General features: G+C 36.6%; 1 protein-coding gene across 3 annotated transcripts in view; it reads left to right on the forward strand.

The window, feature by feature from the left end:
• SLC25A13 (solute carrier family 25 member 13) overlaps nucleotides 1-20703 on the forward strand; it is a 96753-nt gene that overhangs the window by 47735 nt on the left and 28315 nt on the right. For all 3 annotated transcript variants that reach the window (XM_021538373.3, XM_021538374.3, XM_021538375.3), the window contains 9 exons: nucleotides 1645-1784; nucleotides 8270-8416; nucleotides 9928-10066; nucleotides 10893-10986; nucleotides 11160-11244; nucleotides 13381-13465; nucleotides 13925-14083; nucleotides 19299-19351; nucleotides 20281-20361. In XM_021538373.3, the coding sequence (XP_021394048.1) occupies nucleotides 1645-1784; nucleotides 8270-8416; nucleotides 9928-10066; nucleotides 10893-10986; nucleotides 11160-11244; nucleotides 13381-13465; nucleotides 13925-14083; nucleotides 19299-19351; nucleotides 20281-20361 (983 nt within the window). The remainder of the gene's footprint in view (nucleotides 1-1644; nucleotides 1785-8269; nucleotides 8417-9927; nucleotides 10067-10892; nucleotides 10987-11159; nucleotides 11245-13380; nucleotides 13466-13924; nucleotides 14084-19298; nucleotides 19352-20280; nucleotides 20362-20703) is intronic.

A 20703-nucleotide genomic window follows, 5' to 3' on the forward strand; every position in this document is an offset into this window, starting at 1 on the left:
GAAGCCTTCTTGCTTTAGAACAAGCTGTTCTTGTGGGTAATACCATGTGCAGGGCTTTTGGGTCAGTGCAGCAGGACACATGCCCCTTTCATCTCTTTTTGACTGGTTTTTTTCCTGAGTCTTTATTCTTTATGTACTTGGGCTCTTCCTGACGTCTTCCTGGCTCTCAGCTGTGCCACTTCACTCTCACTTTTTCCTGCTTCTTTGCCTAAAAGAGGGTATTCCACTCTGGTTGCATTCCCCCAAGTCAACAGAGCTGTTGTGCTTTCCTGGCATGGACTGAACCAGAAGCCAGAACTCAACATGCACATGAGACACAGCCCCATTGCCCCAAGGAGTCAGCTCCTGCCTTTGCGTGTGGCACTGGAATGAAGTGGAAGGTGGCTCCCAGTCCTACCTGGCAGGCAGAGACTGGCTCCAGTGGGGTGATTCCCAGCTTGTTCTGAACACAGGCAAGCACTAAGCTGTGCTGATTTCCTCAACCCCAGGCACTAGCTGTGCTTGGGAACTGGCTTACAGCTCTGCTGCTTGCAGAGACAGACAGGAGCTCGTGGTTTGGACTCCTGGTCTTTCTTCACAAAGCGTGAAGGGAGCAGACCAGCTCCTGGCCCAGCCTGTGGGTAGGGAGTGACTCCTGGGAACCATCTCTCCATGCTCAAAGGAGCTCGCAGGAGACAAGAGCTGACTCTTGGCTTGAGTTGCTGGAAGAGTCATACAGCAATTAGGAGGCCATAGAGTAGCTGGGAACCTCTGGCCTTGAGCTTGTCTTCAGAGGATATCTTTGCCCTATTTTTTTAGCTGAGACAAAACTATCACATTGAAGTGTGCACTGTCCTTTGAGACACATACTTGCTCAGATCTCATTGCTGTTTTCATTACTTACAGTGTACGCTGTCTAGTTGCAGAAATGTAAGGTCCTTACTACTGATCATGTACCAGATAGTTGCTTTTTCACAGAAACTGCTGTGTGTTAGCAGTCTGCCAAGTGTGTAGCAAACTGTTGCCCAGTTGCAACTACTAAACATAAAGCTTGTGTTTAGGTGTGATCTTACTTGTCACGCTGTCCCCCTCCTTGTGGAAGAGATTTAGGTTTAAAATCTGTGTAGTGCTGGCAATAAGTTTTTATTCCTGCCTGCCATGTCTCACCCTATCCCCTGTCCTTCTTCTCAGTGCTCCGTAAGTAACTCCAGAAAAGTGAATCTTGGAATAAAGGTATTTTTGTAGTTGATTTGTTTGAATGTGAAGAGATTTGGGAAAAATTCAAAAGCATGAATTACAGTGATACAAAACTTTCATTGTTAGCAACTTGAAAAGATTATGCTGAAAATCAGTTAGCTTTAGTCATCCTTTTATAAATTGTCTTTTAATTTTAATCTTCCTCTGTTTGAATTTGAAACTTGAAATATCTGAGTTCCTTTTGATTAAATACTGTGCATGTAAAACTTCAGAAATAAATATATTATTCAGAAACTATTTGTGAGGGTGATGATTTGGGTAAACAAAAAACATTAGGTTTACTTTACAATATGTTACTAATTTATATGAACGGTATTGCTTTCCTGTTATAAAATACCATATTTGTTTATATGTTTGTCTCTATTGTTGTTTTATTACTAAATGAACAATTTTTTTTTTTCTTCCCAGAGGATGCTAAACAAGTTTTTGGCCAGACCACAATTCATCAGCACATTCCTTTTAACTGGAATTCAGAGTTCGTACAGCTGCATTTTGGAAAGGATAGAAAAAGACACCTAACATACGCGGAGTTCACTCAGTTTTTACTGGTGGGTCTAATACAGTATGGTTTGTCAAGAGTAATAAGGATGCAAGAATCAAAGTATTTGCAAACTTGCCAAATACCCTGCTGGTAGCAAAGTTGAAATACATACCAAGTGTAGGCTCTTACAGTCAGAGTGCTGGACTTGTATGGTGTGTTGATAAATAGGATATGCTATTGGTAAAATGTATGGTGTGTTGATAAATAGGATATGCTATTGGTAAAACTACTGATTCAGGCTACTGGGTTTTTTCCTTTTCCTTTGTTTTTGCACCTGTATGCAGAAGGTGATATTTTTCTACAGTGTTGTGTAGACATAGTCATGAAATTAAAAGCTCCAACTTTGATGTCTGAAAATCTCCTGTATTTTTAAATCTACAAGTCAAAGAATGTTAAATTACAGTATTGAACATTTTGGACTCAACTTGCCAGACTTGTATTAAGAAGTACTTCTGTCTGTGAACAGCATGTTTACCAAGCATATATTTAATTCAGAATTGATATCCAGTAATATTTGTTAAAAGCTATTTCCATACACTTTACTTTTGATCTTTTTTGAATTAAGCTTATCTTAGAGAGGGAAGATTTTTTTGAACATATAAAGAATAAAATACTACCTTTTGCAAGGAATCCTTGGCTCTTCATACTTTTGGGTACTTTGTTACAGGAAGTATAATATTATGCTAATAAAAAACCCCAGATTATCTGTATTTCAGCAGTACTGTTAAAAATAGTCTTCAGTAGGAAAAGAGGTGAAACACGTGAGTTTCTTATTTGTATTCCTCCTGAATACTTAATGCCCGTATTAGTATTTACACTAGAGAATTTTAAAATGGGAACCTGCTTCAAGACTGCCAGGTTTCCTTTTTTCTTGTTTACACAAGTATGTTAGTTCACAGTAGGAGGTGGTATCATTTTGATGAGGAATAATTAAGATAATGCTATTGAGACAAATGTTACAAATTGACTTTGTAGAACAGAGCCTAATTAACTTTGTATGAAGAGGACGTCAGGTATCACATGATTAAATCATATTCCCTTAGGCTTTGTATTGACTATTGTAACTTCTAAGTAGCTAAGACATAAACCAGTTTTGTGACAGAAATAGGAATCAGAACCTCTTTTGAATGAAAAAGCAAATGTGCTACTTGATTAGGAAAAAATGCCTCTGGCAATGTTTTCTGGTATCTCCTTCTAACTACAGAATAAGCCTTGGAAACCTATCCTGATTTTGGTGATTTAAAGTCACAGTTTTAACAAAGTACCAGTCCTGTTTGCCTCATCTATTTGCTTAGAGATCTGAAGAAAGCGTGTAGAAAAACTCAGAATAAAAATACGTCACTTTCTCACCATTAAAAAAAAAAAGAAAAAATGTGTATGTAAGGGTTGTTGAGAGAGGTTAAAGAGCTTGTAATGGCAAGGCTGGGTATTTGGAATATTTGGGTTCTTTCTTTGGGTTCTTTTGTCATTTTCACTTGAATTAGGAAAAGCAAGCACTCAGGGAGGAGTTTTCTAACTTTGGAGATTAGCCCTAACTATTAGGCTTTCTCATCTTGTAGAGAGATATTCCTCTTGTCTGAAAGGACTTTTCTTTGATAAGATGATACTGTGGGGATAATTGGTTGTAATGGAAGATGTCAGTGGTCCTAATGAACCATCCAGCCCTTTTGGTAATGATCTGTATAGGTCAGAACATAAACCAGGAGAATAAGGATGTCAATTCTGGGTGTCTCCAGAGAGGTGAGATACACTCAGGAAAAATTCTAATGCTGCTAATAAAGATGCTGTCAGCATTGGTACAGGCAGCAAGGATTTTAAAATAAATTAATTGTCCTAAGACTACTAAAGCTGCCTATTACCAGTACAAACTATTGGGATGCTCAGTCAGTCACAGTAATTGGGCACATCTGTTTACCCACTTTCTAGAACTGTAAATCCTTGAATCACATAGATTTCCCTGCTGATTCTTGCCTTGCAGCACTGTATTACAGATGCTGAAGTTTGGGCACAGAAATGGCTCTTGGCACAAAGTGGAGAGTTACTGTTCACAGGCATGGAAATCTTCCTTTAAGCTTTGTAACCTTTGGTACTCAGCTTTTCCTTCTGACATTCTGCCTGTGTATGATTCAGTCTTTTTAGTCGGATGTCTAGACCTTGGACCTTAGACAGCAGGAGACCACAGTGGATACCAAATTACCTTTCTGCATTCCTGATGTGTGAATGCACTTTACATTGTACTTAACATGGACCAGATGGTTCTGTAAGGCACTTCAGGTACTGCTTTGTAAGTACAATGCAATTTGCAACTTTTAATGGAATAATCTAGCTAGATTCATTCCTTTACATTGGGTTCTATTATGTCACATAAACTTGTTCCATGATCATTATCTGTTGCAGCATTTGGACTAAATATCACTTCTGGCAAAGCTCAAGGTAATTGGAAAATAACATTAGTATGTTTTATCCATGCACCAGATTGATCTCTTGTGGCTTTAAATATGAAGTGTTTATATGGGATTCTGAATATTTATATTCTTCCAGCACTACTTCTGTCTACAGTAAGAGAGATGCCTGAAAGTATAGGCTCCAAACTCCTTGGCTCTCATACAATTAACAATCTATTTGCATTAACTTAGAGCTCAAGGTGTGTTGTTTTACCCTGCTCATTTGCTAGCGTAAAATTATCTCATCTATCTATCTATACTATATATCCATCATATGTATCTGGATATGTAATGTTCCATCATCACTTAAATGGCAGGTCTGCCTTATGAAGAGCAATATCAGCCCCTTTCTCAGCATGTAAAATGTATTCCACACAAAGAATTTTAACATATGCTTATATGTGGGTGTAGTAAAACCATTTCTGCATTGTCTGGGAGTTTATTTGCACCCGGAATATTAGTTGATGAAGTAGTAGGCTCTATAATTGAACCTTGGGATCTACTCCAGTGGCAAAGATTGTGTTGTATCTGACGACTTGTAGATCCATTGGGATGGAATGCAAACATAAATTTCTATCTAAGTGGAAGGTAAAGAAGCTTTTAATGAGCTGTAAGTGAAAGCTGAGGTTAAATCTCTAGATAGGAAATAATTTCATTAGAATTCTGGTGCCAGCATTCCTGCCATGATGTATGAATTAATTTTTCACAAAGTCTTATGCTACCTGGGGGAATTCTGGACTTCCAGCATCAAGGAAGATGCTTGTTTTCTATATATATCTAGGTTTACAGAAAGCCTAGTTGGAGAAGGTTCTTTAGGATGTGTAATTTGTATTGCAAAGTAACAAGGATTGTGTTTATTTAAAACTGAGTCTGTCTAGGTGAAATAATATGGGACTGAAATAAAATTTATAAATATAAATAAAATTATTGCAAGTCAGATAGCATCTCTGAAGACTACAGCTTTGCTTTATTGTTTTTCAGTTTATCTTTAAGGTGATATTTTTTATATTAGCTGCATATACACAACATATGTTACAAACTTAACTTCTTTATCTGATAAAGAATTTCTTGATAAATTGCCAGTAGCTAGTGAGCTCATTTTGAAACATCGTTATGCTGTGAGTTGTCTCAGCTTTCAGGCATGGAGGCTGAGGGAATGGATAGCCTTTTGAGGTAAGCACAAGGAATTTATTGCATTGATACACACTGTGCAGTGATTAGAAAAGTGACATATGTCTGGTTTGTTTGTGACAGCAGAGATTGTTACCATGTGATTGCGTGTTCTTGTGTGCCATACTGCTGCCATCCATGGTCATGGTTTGGGAATGTTGTGGCTGAAGATCCTTGTGCTTCTTTCTTCTTGTTGTAACTGGAAAATGTGTAGCACTGCTCAAAATAACCATAGCCTAAAATGTCTGACCTTTCTGAGGTCAGTCTTCTTTATCTGTGTGCAGTATGCGTAAACCATTTTGAACTGAAACTTAGTTTCCGAACTAGGGAGGAGGTGTGAGTAGGGAGTTTCAGAAGACTGACATCATCCTGCTCTTACTTTTGTCTTGCTGTGTGTCTGCAGCTAAATGGCTCTTTTCTGGCTGACAAGAAGAAGGGTGAATGGCAACACCAAGACCTTGACAATGTGTTTAAACAATTGGGATAATTCTCTTCAGTGGGTTCCAGTTTACCAAGAGATTTGGAAATAATCACATTAGCAAGGAGAGGATGTGGTGTTTTGGCTTATTCTCAGCTGTAGTACTAGCAGCCTTTTTGCAGTTAGCTGGGTGATGACAACAAACATGTATTTGATGCACCTCTTTGGAGCACGAGCCCTGCTTTGTTCTGTGGCTAAGACATCACTGTCAGCTAAGCTCACACCAATGGTACAATACCTCCAGACTCACTGATGGGTGTCCAGAGATAGGAACAGTTTGGACCTCTGCAAGTGGTGTCCAGATATTTTTACTGCATTTCAGTGCTGGATTCTGCCAGTGAAACTTTGCCAGCAGTTTCAGTGGTTAAAACAAATTGAATGAGGGAAGGAGAAGAAAGCAACATGCACTGTTTGCCACATAATCCTTCTGCTAAATACAATTGATTTTTTCTATGGTGATGCTTCCATTTAATGACAAACATTTTTGTTCATTTGTTCATATGTTTCTACCTGCTAGGTGATAAGTATTTAGGATACAGGCTTTATTATACTTAACTCCTCTGCAGAGCTCTCTGCCTCCAAGTAGTTGCCTGCCTCAAGCTGATGAAGTCTTTTTGTGTTTTTGTGCTCATCTCACCATAAACCTTCTAAAATTGCTTCCTTCCAAATTTCTGTTGAAATTGTAGTCTCAATTGGAGCGAAGTAAGAACTTGCATGGCTGCATCCAGCCACAGTGAGTATTATTGCTGAATTGTAATACTTCATCATAGGGGTCTGAAATATAAAGAAAATGTGGCTGAACTGAAATGGTACCATTTCAAATTATAACTCCCACAAGAGTTTCCCATCAAAAGAAGAAATTTCAGGCTAATTCTGCAGTGAAACATTGATCAGTCCTTCCCACCAACCCCTTTCCTCCCTCTGCCTAATGTATTAGGAGGTTTTCACTATACAGGGTATAGTGCTGTAATTAGAAACCAGGACCAAAACTGGCAAAGTTCAGAAGGCTGAAAAAAAAAGACAAGCATGGTTTGAGTGGCAGTGTGAACTGAGTGAGTAGAAGGAGGGAGGGATGGCATCTGCAGGCCTCTGGCAGGTCTGATCCTACTCCATCTGAATTTGTCTTTCACCCTTCATTCTTTATTTCCTTGAATGCTGCTGTGAGACAAATACCAACTTACAGGAGATGATATTTACTGTGGATACTTCATGATGGTGATTCTTGACTAGCTTGAGTCTTGTATTAGTTTGTATTTTAAGGCACCTATTTGCAAATATAGTGAAAATAGTTGGAGAATGTCATGGTCTACTGCAAGACTTGCTTAGTATTTCTGACATAGTTTTGCTCTGATTCCATTTTCTTAATAACTGACTATGAATATATATTCAGAATAAGCACTGTTTTTCCAGTGAAGAAGTTTTTATAATCCTTAAAACTTGAAGGGAATACATGGCAAGAATTTTGTGTTCCTCCATTCAGCTAAAAAATACAGGTTGGGAAGTCTCATTACATCACCAAATTTTTTTTTTTTTTTTTTTTTTTAAACCTATAGAACTGAACAAAAATTAATATGTAATATCCACTTACTATCTGTGCAGGATTGTTTCTTTTAAATTACAAAAAAGAAATATTAGTCTAACAGTAATTTAAGAAGAAAGGGTGAAGGTCACAGTAGGAAAAGATACAACCTTGAGAGATTATATACCTTTTTACTTCTCTTGTCTCTCAGAGGTACATTTGAATCACAAAATGAGATTATCAGGTTGTTGTATCAGATATTGTTTACGCCTGCTACTACTACTGAAATACTGAGAACTGACCTTTAGTCAGTCATGAGACAAGGAGGTCTAAATTAAACTGCTGGTGTCTTTTGTAGACAAATAACTTTCTGTTTTAAGTGAGGATGCTCTTTGAGGGAATCTTTTCCAGATTAGTAGGTGTCTACATGGAAATCTCTGATGATTTCATTGTCCTTGTTCAGGGAATAGTGAGTACTTTTACAGAAGGTATTTTGACCTGCTGTGACACATGCAATAAACTGGGTAATGCACATCATGGAAAACTTAATGTTCATGAGTTGGAGATTACTTGCACTAGTGTGTTGGTATGTGTTCTCTGTTTCTCAGTTAAATGAATTGCATGACAGAATGTCCAGACAGCAAAGAAATCATGATGTTGTCTTAGGTACTGAGGTCAATGATAGAGACCATAGGAAAGGCTGAATAGAAAAGGCTGAAATTTACATAAAATATACATATAACAGCCAATTAACATTCGGTTACGTGTAGTCGTGTTTTCGTAGGTATGAGAGCCTTGTAGTATCGCATTACTTATATTATATGTAACTGTTAAGGTGATTATTTTGAACTTAACTGATTTTTGTTCCCATATGTTTTCAGGAGATCCAATTAGAACATGCAAAACAAGCGTTTGTACAGAGAGACAATGCTCAGTCTGGAAGAGTCACAGCTATGGACTTCAGGGACATTATGGTCACTATCCGGCCACACATGCTGACACCATTTGTAGAAGAATGTCTAGTAGCTGTGAGTAGTTTTGGTATCCCAGCTGGCAGACCTGGGATACAAATGTGGAATTCCTTTTCTTTTGTACCTTGACCACTACACGATACATAATCCAGCTTGAGGATGCACGTTTTGAAGTCTAGCAGTTATTATCTACACATATGAAAATTAGCCCTGATTGCTGAACATATATCTTCAATGGTCTTGGTTTCCAGAGACAAATGACAAAGCATGTAGATGGACCTTAGTAATGGCCTACAAATGTAGAGTTTGCCTTTTTCCAGCCATTCCATCATAGTAGGCCATGTCAAATATTTTTAAATGCCATACATTGCACTTAGGATATCAGCCTCAAAGAACTTGCTTTGTAATGTAAATTCTAAGCTCTTGAATGTAATTTCCAAGTACCTGGGTCTATGTATGAATTGGAACATCAACCAAGGACATTCACTGTATGTTGACTAACAGTTGTTACACTTGATATATCTTTTGTCTCAGTTTGGAGTGCATAAAGAAAAGAGGCACATTTCATTTTGACCACAGTTTATAATTTTGGGAACTTGTACACATTCCAAGTAATCCAGAGCTTGGCCATATTCAGGTTTGAAGATCTGCTTAAAGGTCTATTCTGCTTTGACTTGCAAGGGAGAGATTTTATCACTTCACTTGCAATTGTGATGAGTACTGCAAACTGACCAGAATATTAGAAGATGCATGCAGCAAAAAGCATAGCCAGAAGATTTAGGAGCTGACAGTGAGATTTGGTACTTTCTTCCATGGTTCTGTCACAATCTTGTTACCAGCCTTCCTGTGTCATATGCTCTGTCATAAAACATCAGGTATGATTTTTGATTATCCCTCAAGGTCAGTTAAAATTTGGCAAGCTTATGCGCAGAAATTTGCTTGATCATTGATCTTATAATTTAAATAGTGAATTGATCCAATAATTGTTCTGTGTGCAGACCCAGCACCACTTTAAAACAGAGGTTTAGTCTTCAGTTCTCATTTGAAAACAAGTAACTGCTCGAACCTTACTGTTCCCATTATGTTTGACTGCCTGATACAAGCCTGAGAGCTTACTGCTGGTTTTCCATGAGTTGAAATGCCTGTGAATTTAAAGGTTTCAATTGACCTTTTTCAGAATATGTTTTGGTTTCGTTGAAAATTTCTATATAGTAATATGCTTTACATGTAGAAGTAGATTTCCTCATTACTAGAAATAAGCCAGTTTATGAAACATTTCCAACTGAAGCAGTACTGAAACTTGAACTTTGTAAATTACTACTGGTTATGTTATAATCCTGCATATGTATTTGTTTAGGTTTGTAGGGTGGGGAGAGTTTTATATTCTGGTCATGATTAGTTTCAGTAACATAAGAATCTTTCATAGTTTAAAGTTTTTTATTTTGCAGGTTTTTTTAAAAAGCAAGCCTGTGCTGCTGTCACTCTTGTAAAAGAATATTGTTTGAAAACTTTTATTTCAAAGTTTTTTAGTCTTGTAACAATCTCTTTTCCTCTTTTACTGTCCCTAGGCTGCTGGAGGTACCACTTCCCATCAGGTCAGCTTTTCCTATTTTAATGGATTTAATTCTCTCCTTAACAACATGGAGCTCATTAGAAAGATCTACAGTACTCTGGCTGGAAATAGAAAAGATGTGGAAGTCACTAAAGGTTGGTAGAAATATTTGCAGTCTGGAAGTTTCCTTGGATATTTGAATGGAGGGAAAGATCTCATCTGTATGCTTTTAAATCAATGGGGGCAGGGGGGGAAGCCTGCCTTGTTACCATTCCTTGTTTGCCACTTGGTTTTGTACAGTCCTGTCAGAGTGCACCCTCCAGCTTTTTCATTTTGTTTCAATCAGAAAAAGGTCCTAGTAAACTGGTGGTGGGGGCAGGGTGAGGAAAGTATGTAAAGATATTTAAAAGTTTAAAAAACTTCCTAGGACTCCTGCCAAATTGGCAGCCTATTAAAGTGACCTTCAAGGGTAGTTGAAGAATTCCATAAACTTGTATTGGCGGCACAGTAAGCTGATCTACAAGCTTGGAACAAGATGTTATCTGCTATATCTAACCACTTTTATAGAGAATTCCCTGTGCAACACCAGAGTTTCATTAATGTGGCCTCCTGGGACTACGCATGAAAAGTTCCACATCTCTTGGCTCCTGTTTTGGGGGTTTTCTTTGTTTGCTTTTTATTTTATATTTTTCCCTCTGACCTGCAGCTGATTGATACCGTATGTCAAATATCCTAAATCCTGCTGGTAGTACTAAGCTTTAAGACCAGAGAGTTGTACTTACTTGCATGAAGGATAGACCATTTAAAGCACACATTTATGTAGTCACAAGAACACTTCTATGTTGGGTAACTTATTCTGCTTTCATCCTCCCCAACCAATGTCTTCAACTTTATGCTAAAATGTAGTGCAACTTTGGGGTGCTCTGGATAATTTCTTCTGGTTTGAGTTAATTTAATTTTCTGTATTTTTATTCTTTGCAGAGGAGTTTGTTCTGGCAGCCCAGAAATTTGGTCAGGTTACACCCATGGAAGTTGACATCTTGTTTCAGTTAGCAGATCTTTATGAGCCACGGGGGTAAGTGGAGAATTATCTATCCTCCTCTCTTTCCTCTTCTCTTTTCTTCTTGGAAGAAGTGGGAGGTGGTGCTGAGGAACAGGAGAATGTAGTGTAGTGGCCCATGTGCAGGTAACTTTAAGTGATCTGAAACCAAGCTCTAAGTAAATACTAATGTGAATTAATTTCATCAGGCGCATGACGTTAGCTGATATTGAAAGAATTGCTCCTCTGGAGGAAGGGACATTGCCCTACAATCTGGCTGAGGCGCAGAGGCAGGTAAGAACAGAAGCCAGCACAATGCTGTTATTTTGTTATAGTGCCAGGTAAATAGGCAGTCAGCCTCTTCCTGTTGTTGTCATCTAAGTTGCTTTTCTCTTGTGTTCTGTACTAACTGTGAGGAGTAACGTTAGAATTTATTTTTTCACTGGTGTCATGTTCTCTCCATCTCTTCTTTGTACCCCTTCCTCTTGGGCTCCATTTTAACAGGTCAAATGTAATTTACTTTGGAAAGATAATATGATAGCAGTGTCATCTAACCAGTCAGTAAATATTAGATGCATGCCTAATTAAGATGTTTATGTTTTGTGATTCTGTTGCTCTGTGGTCTTTTTTATGAGGAAAAGAGAAAAAAAAGAAAATTCAGCATCTATTCTATGAAATGGCAGCCCTTGTTCTGAATACATATGCATGTTCCTGGCTTCGCAGTGTTCTCTGCTGTGCTTTATGCTCTGCTGAATATCAAAATAGGAGAGCTTATGTATAGACTACCATCACAGTTTCAATAAAACTATGTCCAAAACCTAAAGGATATTTACTTTCAGTGGTATAACCACAAATGGACTTTTTTTTTGGTTTTGAGGCAAAAGGAAATAGGAATGTTCTTTAAATGTCAAACCCGTTGGTCTTTTAGTTTTTGTATTACCTTATCATATTTTGTATTTTCATTGATACAAGTTTCTATACAGATAGATTTAAAACTAACCCTCCTGTTGTTCTCTGTCTCTATTTTAAGACAGTCTTAACTTTGTGTCTTATGAGACTAAGGGTTTTTTGTTGGTTTTCTTTTTTCCTGCTCGGGGTTTGTGCGGAGACGCCAGTTTGACCACAATGAGTTGATCCAGGCTACATTTTTAGGACTACCAGGCCATACGCCAGGCCTCTGTGTGTGTGTACACATGCGTCTCTTTTCCTTCTCTTTTTTCCTCTCCTGCTTCCCCTACATGTGAACACCCCCACCACCTCTCCAAGACAGTATCTCAGGTGGTGGTTTTCTGTTTGTTCAAGCAGTGACTAAATGGTGATGATACTGGGATGAATTCAAGTGAGTTGGCTCCCCAAAGTTCACCATCTATTCCTAGAGGACTCCTGAAGGAGTTAAAAGCATTTGCATTGGGCTGAATATCGAGTAACATAAGTTACAATAGGTGGCAGTAAAAGGTAGAGAAAAATGCATGATGGAAGTAGCAGCTTCTTGACTTTTTGCTTTGGAGCCACTGTCTCTGGTACCATGATTTACATTGTTCTAGGAGGTGAGGACAATGAATTATGATCCTTAAATCTTTCAATTTCTTCTGTATGCAACCCACCTTTTCATTTTTTCCACCCAATTCCTTTTTAATGTCAGCTGCTTGATGCTGAGACTGAAAAGATTTTCAGCTACATTGATGTCTTTAATTTATTTCTGGACATCTCCACCTATATTGGAATTAACTAAAATGTAAACACAGGAAAATGTATCCATATTTTTATTTTGTTGCTTTACTTGTAGTATTCTAAAAAGAACATACTGCAAAAAGTGCTAGTAAGTAGGAAAGATATAATGCCCCTGCAGACCTTCTGTTTTCTTTATTGTTTTCTTTCATTAGATAGTAATTTGAAATCTGGAACACTTCTGAATTTTATTTTTCATTGGGTTGAATCTAGCACTCATAGACTGTGAGCAAAATGAAATTGTGGGGGTGCTTTATGGAACCTTATTTTCCTTCAGCTAATCTGTGTGAGTGCTCACATACTTGTTTTGGTAGCCTAGGAAGTAATAGGTGTACCTGGTTTTGGCAACAGTAGAAAGAAATTCCAAGCTGGAGTTGCTTTTAGCTGTAGAAAATGAATGACTGAAAAGGCAATATGTAAGCCCTCATTAGACCACATTTAGACCATTGATTTTAGAGTTTTGTAATTTTGCGGTAGTATCTGTTTTTTTTCCAATTCCAATTGGAAGAGGCTGCCTTATATGACACTTAGAAATCAGTGGAAAAAAAGTAATAATTGAGAACAAAATCTCTAGTGTATTGTGGAATTTTTCCAGGTATCCATATACTTTTATCTGTCTGATCATTAAATGTTCTCTTGGAAAATTAGATGTTTTGATTGTTTTTCTTGTCTTTCCTTTTGTTTTAAATCCTGCCTTGACAGAAAGCTTCAGGCGATGTGTCTCGACCTGTTCTCATCCAGATTGCAGAATCAGCGTACAGGTTTGCCCTTGGTTCAGTTGCTGGAGGTTAGTCATGGCTGAGCAAAAGAATATTCATCTTCACTGTTTGGGTTTTTTCTTCTTTTCTTTTGCCCGTCTTCTCCTTCTGTCTCTCATTTAAGTGTGGAAGGCTTCTCAGACTTTCCCTTGGAGCTGTGTCTATGGGGTGGGATGACTGTTAGATTGAAGGGGAAAGGATCATCTGGTCTCCAATAATTTTGAAATTTATGAACTGTTGGAGTTTCCAGGTGGTGTTGCTATCTGATTTGTCCCCAAACAAATTTCATGAAAATGAAATTAATAATGAGGTAGGACTGGAAAGTGTATTTGGTTAAAACTGTGTGAGGTAGTTTAATGTATCCAGAATATATCACGAAGAAAAAAGATGCAACTGATATGTTAGATATAAACGTGAAAGATGACAGTTGCAGTCAAACAGTGTAAATGCAAAGTCATGTTTTTTTATATGTTGAATTTTATTTGCAGCTGTTGGAGCCACTGCAGTCTACCCAATTGATTTAGTGAAAACTCGCATGCAAAACCAGCGTTCTACAGGCTCTTTTGTAGGAGAACTTATGTATAAAAACAGCTTTGATTGCTTCAAGAAAGTGCTACGTTATGAAGGTTTCTTTGGGCTTTATCGAGGTAAGTTTAAAATGTGTTATATACTAATGATAAGATACTATTAAGAGTTTTGTGTGACTGGATTTTTAAGTCTTTTTAGTTCAAACTTTTGCTTCTTTGTTACAGGGAAAGGATTTACAAAGTCCTCGATAATTAAAACTTCACTGTAATTAGAACATTTCTGTAGGACTTCTCTGTCCTTTCTCTCCTCATCTGCCATAGGGGAATATTAGTAATTTCCTACAGCAAAAATATATTGTTAGTAGAGTTTTCATTTCCTTACCATCATTTTAGAGGCAGATTTAGACCTGTGCTTCTACAAATTCTCTCCTTAAAGAGCACCCTGACTTAGCTCTGAGGGGCAAATAGACAAAACTGCTTAAAAATCTGGAGCTCCTTCTGTGCAGTTCTGTAAATTCAGACTATTGCTCACTTTCTAAGGAGATGTTGAAGAAAGTTAAGGAGCTGAGTGCAGAGGAACTTTCCAGTTAAGCTTGAGAGGAAGAAAGATTTGAAAGAAGCATCTTATAGATTAGTGTAATTACCCAATGTAATGCAGTACACATTCAGCAAGAGTCATCTTATTCTGGTCTTGAATCCTACACTAGGTAGGACACACTACAGAGTACATAACTTCTTGCTACTCATTGTTTGCTGCAATTCTTTCTTCAACTGATTTGTTCAGGGTTAAATCAATGTGGGTGGTTTTGTCCCCACTGAGGGAGGAAGTAATTGTTGGGAGACTTCTCCTTAGCTGAATAGATGCAAAAGTTTTTTAAAAAAAATTGTTCTAGGAACATTCAGAGCAGTGGTCTTCTGTCATGATGCACTTCAAAAAAGCAAGCAGAAATTATAAGCTTCACTCTGAACTCTGCCATTTCAGATATTTTTAATAAAAGACTCGTATTTCCATCTAACAAAGTGAACTGATTTTCTTTTTGTATCACTGTTTTTTTCCAAATTTTGAAACCATGTTTTAAACCACCATCTCAGATAAGGATAAATTACACCATCTTGTGGATATATAGAGAGCACTAAATTTGGTTTGATGTCAGTTTGGTTCTAAGTATAATCAATGTTTCCACTGAGAAGACACTTGGATTTAAAAAAACAAACAAACATGATATAAACCTCTGTAGGGTCTTTATAATATGCATTATATAAATGCTGTGTTGTTAGCATTTTTTTAAATACTTTATATCTGAGATAAATTTTTCATCTGTCTCTCAGCATGGCTGAAAAGAATGCTCATCTCATATGCCTGTAATTTACTGTTGTGTCTACGTTTATACCTGAAATGCATATTTAGAAATTCACAGGTATTTTTATACATGCAAATTTAAGAAAATTTTGAAAGCTGTGATTTGTCAAGATCTCTTTCAACTGATGAGGTCACCTACATGTCATAATAGAATTTTAGTCAGAAGTCCACCTGATCAGTCACAGAATGCTTTACAGACTGAAGCAGTGCATCCAGTAGAGATCATTTCACACATACTTAATTGAAGTTTCATGGGAAATTTAAGTACCGGAGATAAAATGTAGTTTAGGAAATTGTTTGGTAGCCATGCTGTTAATGCCACTTTGCCTGGAGGATAGAAAAGACGGGGAATGGTGTTGAAGACACTGTCATCTGTGATCATTAACTGTTCAGGAGCTTGTTTGTTAGTTTTATTTCTGCTGATGGTGCTTCTAGCCCTGCAGTGACTCCAAATGCCATCTAATTTAGATTTTAATGATTTGTTCATTATTACTGATGGACTCCCATGCTAATGATGCAGAAAGACTGTGGCAGAAGCTTTCCTTCCAAGTTATGCAATGGAATACCATAGGTATAGACTGGAACTACAAGCCTATTTGCACCTCAAGTTCTGTCAAAGCACAAAATTTTCAGAAAATACCCATTTCCAGTCTGAGGGAGCTATATTTGAATGGCAACTGGTGATTAATTGTCTAGCTTATTGTGTGAATCCTGTAATGGAAAAATGTGGCAGTATTCCATTACTGCCCTCATATGACATGCCCTAGTGGTTTCAAATATTTTATCAAGACCAAGTAACAAAACCTTCAGTCACTGTTTTTTCCTGATATGAAGGGAAAATCACATCTGTAACACAGTGTGAAACTGAAGTATCCCTGTTAGACATCTAAAAAAATACTTACTTTGGCCAAGTAAGATTTTTGTTTCTCAGTGCTATTGATACTGCTGGGCTGGATGAGCTGTTGTGTGTGTATTCACAATGTATTTATACTGATTTCAAAAAATAACTTGTAGGGTGTCACAAAATGAATGCAGCTTTTGGTGCTCTCTCTTGCACACACCTTCCCCTTCCCTGAGAGTGCCACTATGACAGTCAGACACAAAGTGGTACATTGTCAGTGATACAGTGTCAGATACAAAGTGGTACATTGTAATTGCTGCTAAAAAGCCTTGGATATAAAAAGGCATTGAATAGTGTATTTACTATGTACTGTACTAGCAGGCTGCCTATGTGCAAGATACTATGCTCTGATGTTATAAAAGGCATGCATTTTTAAGGCACTGTCAGGCATTCCTAAGCCTATTCTCCATCTGTGCATATGTCATATTGCTGATCTGCTAATGCATAGTAACACTAAGAAATTCCCACCATGTCAAGATAACCCCAACAGAAACATGATATTTTCATATGGGGCCTTTGATGTGCTTTCTTTCTTTCAAAACTTAGCATCTTTGTCATGTTAAGAAATTTTCTGACAGTGTTTCAGGGCTCCCATCAAAACAGTAAAGAAAAGAAAATTTAATTTTGATGGTCATAGCATAGAGAATGCAAAGTTAGCACTTTGAGATAGGTATGAGATCAAATGAAGGGTCCCTCTGCCTTCCTAAGGTGCTGGAGACAGTATGCCTAGCTGGTACCTGGTAAGGCTGTAAAACCTGGTCTTAAAGTTCATGCTGCCTTTTATAGAATATTGTCTGCTATCTTGCGGTAGATATATACAGCCTTATCTGTAATTAAATTTACAGAGCACTTTTATACTATAAAATCATGTGTGAAGTAGAGGCAGGAATAGAGAAAAATGTTCTAGGTTTTGGTTGTTCAGTTAGGTTTTTCTGGTTTTGTGGTTTTTTTAAACTGCTGCCTATTCGATTTAACCTTTCTCTTCTCTACCTCAAAGTTTTATGGGAAGCTTTGAGTTGTAACAGTCCCATTTGGATTTGGGTACAAAAGGAATGAACCAGATAGGAAAAAAAACCTTGTTCCAAGATAAACATCTTTTTCTTATGATTTTACAAGTGTTTTTACAAATGCAAAGTTTTGGGAGCTGAAAAATGGCTAAAAGACCATCTTCAGATCAGTTCAGTGAAAATAGATTTGATTTGTCCTGCTAATGTTGTTTCTAAGATTGGAGGTTTATGCAGATCATCAACTGGACTACTTTTACACTCTTCATATATTGATATTTTAGAATATCTTTTTCTGTGATTTATTTTATAAAATATGACTTGAAAGTCATGGTATGTACAGCTTGGGTGTAATAATATATGTATATGTGATTTTAAAATTAATGACGTATGTGTTTGGAATAATATCTGCTAAAACAGACCTACTTAATTTTGCTGGATTCAGTTTAAGATTAGGTAGTGTGCTTTTAAAGTATATGGAACTTTTTTTTTAATCTCTGAAGATAGTCATTTGCCATAATGTTTATATAAGGCCACACATGTCCTATAGCAAGTTGTAAATATTATAGCAATTACAAAGATAATTTTGTAATTAAAAAAATCTATTCATTTTGTATTATTGTGTTCCCCTTATAGTGCTACAGATAATGTAACGCTTAATTATGTAATTCTGAATGGCTTAATGGTTTTTCATTGAGATCTGGCTTCACATCACCCATACAAGTAACACTTTTAAAGAAACTCAAATTCTAAAATTTAACATAGTCTCAGAATCTCCTTCGGTTTTGATCAACTGTATATGAACTTAGTGCTACTGTATTTTTAAATTTGAATATTCAGTCATAGGATCATAATGCAGCATTGTTATCTTGGGTAAATGTTACATGTATATGTACATCAGCTGTATAAAGACATTAGTATATAAATATGGTTGGGTCTCCTGCTACCACAAACCAAATTGTGCTTTTCTTCCATGTCAATGCCTTATTAAGAGCCTCAGTAGGAACCAGCAAAGCTGATTGATGGTAGCAGGATCGAAGAATATACTAAACCAGAGCATGTGCATTTTTCTCTGTGTTATTCTGACATTTAGTTCTTTAAGAAAATGCTTTTCAGCAGGTTAACTTTTAGAGGTGAAAACTTAATTGGTTTTGGGGTTTTTTTCAACAAAATAAAACCATGGAGAGGTGAAAATGTCAGGCTTTATAGAAAGTACTCAAATGTGCTGCCTGAGCTGCTAAAACTAAAACAGGCTCTGTAGCAGGAGTTCTAGCTGGGGTGATTTTCTCACATTTTTGAACGGTGTCCTAATTTCATTATGCTGATGAATGCTTGCAACGCCATTCTAGCTTCAGACTTTGTTGGTAAGCTTTGCCTATTTTTAGGTTGTCATTCAAATGTTTACAAAATATCGACTGTTCATTTCAAACAAGTGAAGCTGATAGTCAGAAATTCACACTTCCAGTTCTGTGGCACATCACTTCTAACAAAATAAAACAGAAAATTCCATACCTGAGTAGAAAGCAACATAATTTCCTTTGTTTTAAAAGCTGATGATTTAGCTGGCCAAAGAGCTCAAGAATGCAGTCATACGTGTTTGAATGTTTTGCATTATTTTGATTCCTATCCCCTTTGGTCCTGCCATCTAATGTCATTGTTTTTACTAGGAAAAGGTACTGAGGTTTTGACTTTTGAAGTGGATTCTTTGTGTATCTCACAAAATTAATTAGAAGGTCTTGATTTTTGTGTGAAGATACAGAAAATGAAAGTCAGCTTAGGACAGTACTGAAACATATTTGGCAAATCTATATTAGTATTTAAACATAAAATAAGCTAGTATGAATTAAAAAGCAAAAGAAACAAGTACATATTGACAGTGGTAGCACTTGAAGTGGTAGCACAAAGTTTGTTCTCAAAATTGAATGTTTAAGTACTCTCATTATATATAATAACACAAAATTGCTGTAAAAATCGCCTGTTTCTAGGGGCTGGTCTCTACATACATTTGTTGATTTGTTTATTTAATACCAGGTTACTCAATGCCTTGAATTCTCTATTTCCATGTTACAGGTCTGTTACCACAGCTATTAGGAGTAGCACCAGAGAAGGCCATAAAACTTACTGTAAGTTCGTAAAAGAATTTTTTTCACATTTCTCCACAATGTAAAATGCAGCAAATTACAATAGCAACTGTTAATATCTGGCTTGTGAACAGTACAAGTGGCATACAAGTCTCATCCAGAGGTGTACACGTAAATTTTAAGAGTCTTACTGAAAACTTATAAAACAAGCTCATTCAACTTGTTCAGCTCATCTGCTTGTTTGTAAGTAGCATTGGCCTTTGGTTTCACTTCTTAGCAAATCAGAATAGTTCCTTATTGGAGGGCTTTTGTTTTTGTATCTCCACATGGTTACTGTATGTATGATTCTAGTGCAATAGGAGATAGATAATATGAGCATGTAGTGAATTGTTGGTAAGAAAGGAACTTATTTATGTGTTTTTTCTAAATGCTTTACTTCTGTAATTTTGTTGTTTCTTAAGTGTTTGTAAAACACTTAAGAATTTCTTATTATAATCCAATCATAATATATTTTTTATTCACTGATAAGGCAGTATTCATCAAAGCTAGATGTATGAATTTAGAAAAAAAAAAAGGCACATAATGCTACTAATTGAATTGCCATTGTGTTAAAGCTTAGTATTGAATATTCGGATATTGATTTGACATTTTAATTTGTTCATTTTAATTTTTTATTGATTTGATACTTCTAAAATATTAATGTATTTTATAATTTTCTGATTTTAAAAATTACATTATTAGTGATTTTTTTTAATAATAAGCATTTGAATTATGCTGCAAATTCTTGTCAGAAGGAAGAACATAGCTTTAGAATATTTAATAAAAAATCTAAGACTTTGATTTCTGTGATATCTTGTCATTTAGTAGCTTAGTGGATGTACTTGCATTTTCATTTGCACAGAATTTGCAGCTGATGAGTATTTTCTCTGACCTTTTAATTTATCAGCTTTCATAAATGTTTATCTTTTAAGGTTAATGATTTTGTGAGAGATAAGTTCAGGACTAAAGATGGATCTGTCCCACTAGCTGCAGAAATTCTTGCTGGTGGCTGTGTAAGTATCTTTAATTTCATTCATATGACATTCATGAAAGTGTGCTTTGTAAGATTAATTGTGTGGACTAAGGCTTCTGTTTAACCACAGATCCGGTTCAAGAGCAGACTCTCCTAAGAGCATCTCAGCTCTTTCCTAGATAGGCCAGCCGTTCTTGATGAAAGGGTAAATGTTTCTGTGCATCGTGCCTTTTAACTGCGCTCTGTAATTCTCACAGCTTAGAGTTTGTCTCCTTAATCACGGATGTGTCTTTATTCATGTTGGCTGTAGCTTATGGCCTTAAAGAGGATTCATGCTAACCTTTCCAGAAGTTAATAATTAGTTACTACTTTGTGGCACCCA

Source organism: Lonchura striata, chromosome 1 (genome assembly GCF_046129695.1).
Source record: "Lonchura striata isolate bLonStr1 chromosome 1, bLonStr1.mat, whole genome shotgun sequence".
Lineage (NCBI taxonomy): Eukaryota > Metazoa > Chordata > Aves > Passeriformes > Estrildidae > Lonchura > Lonchura striata.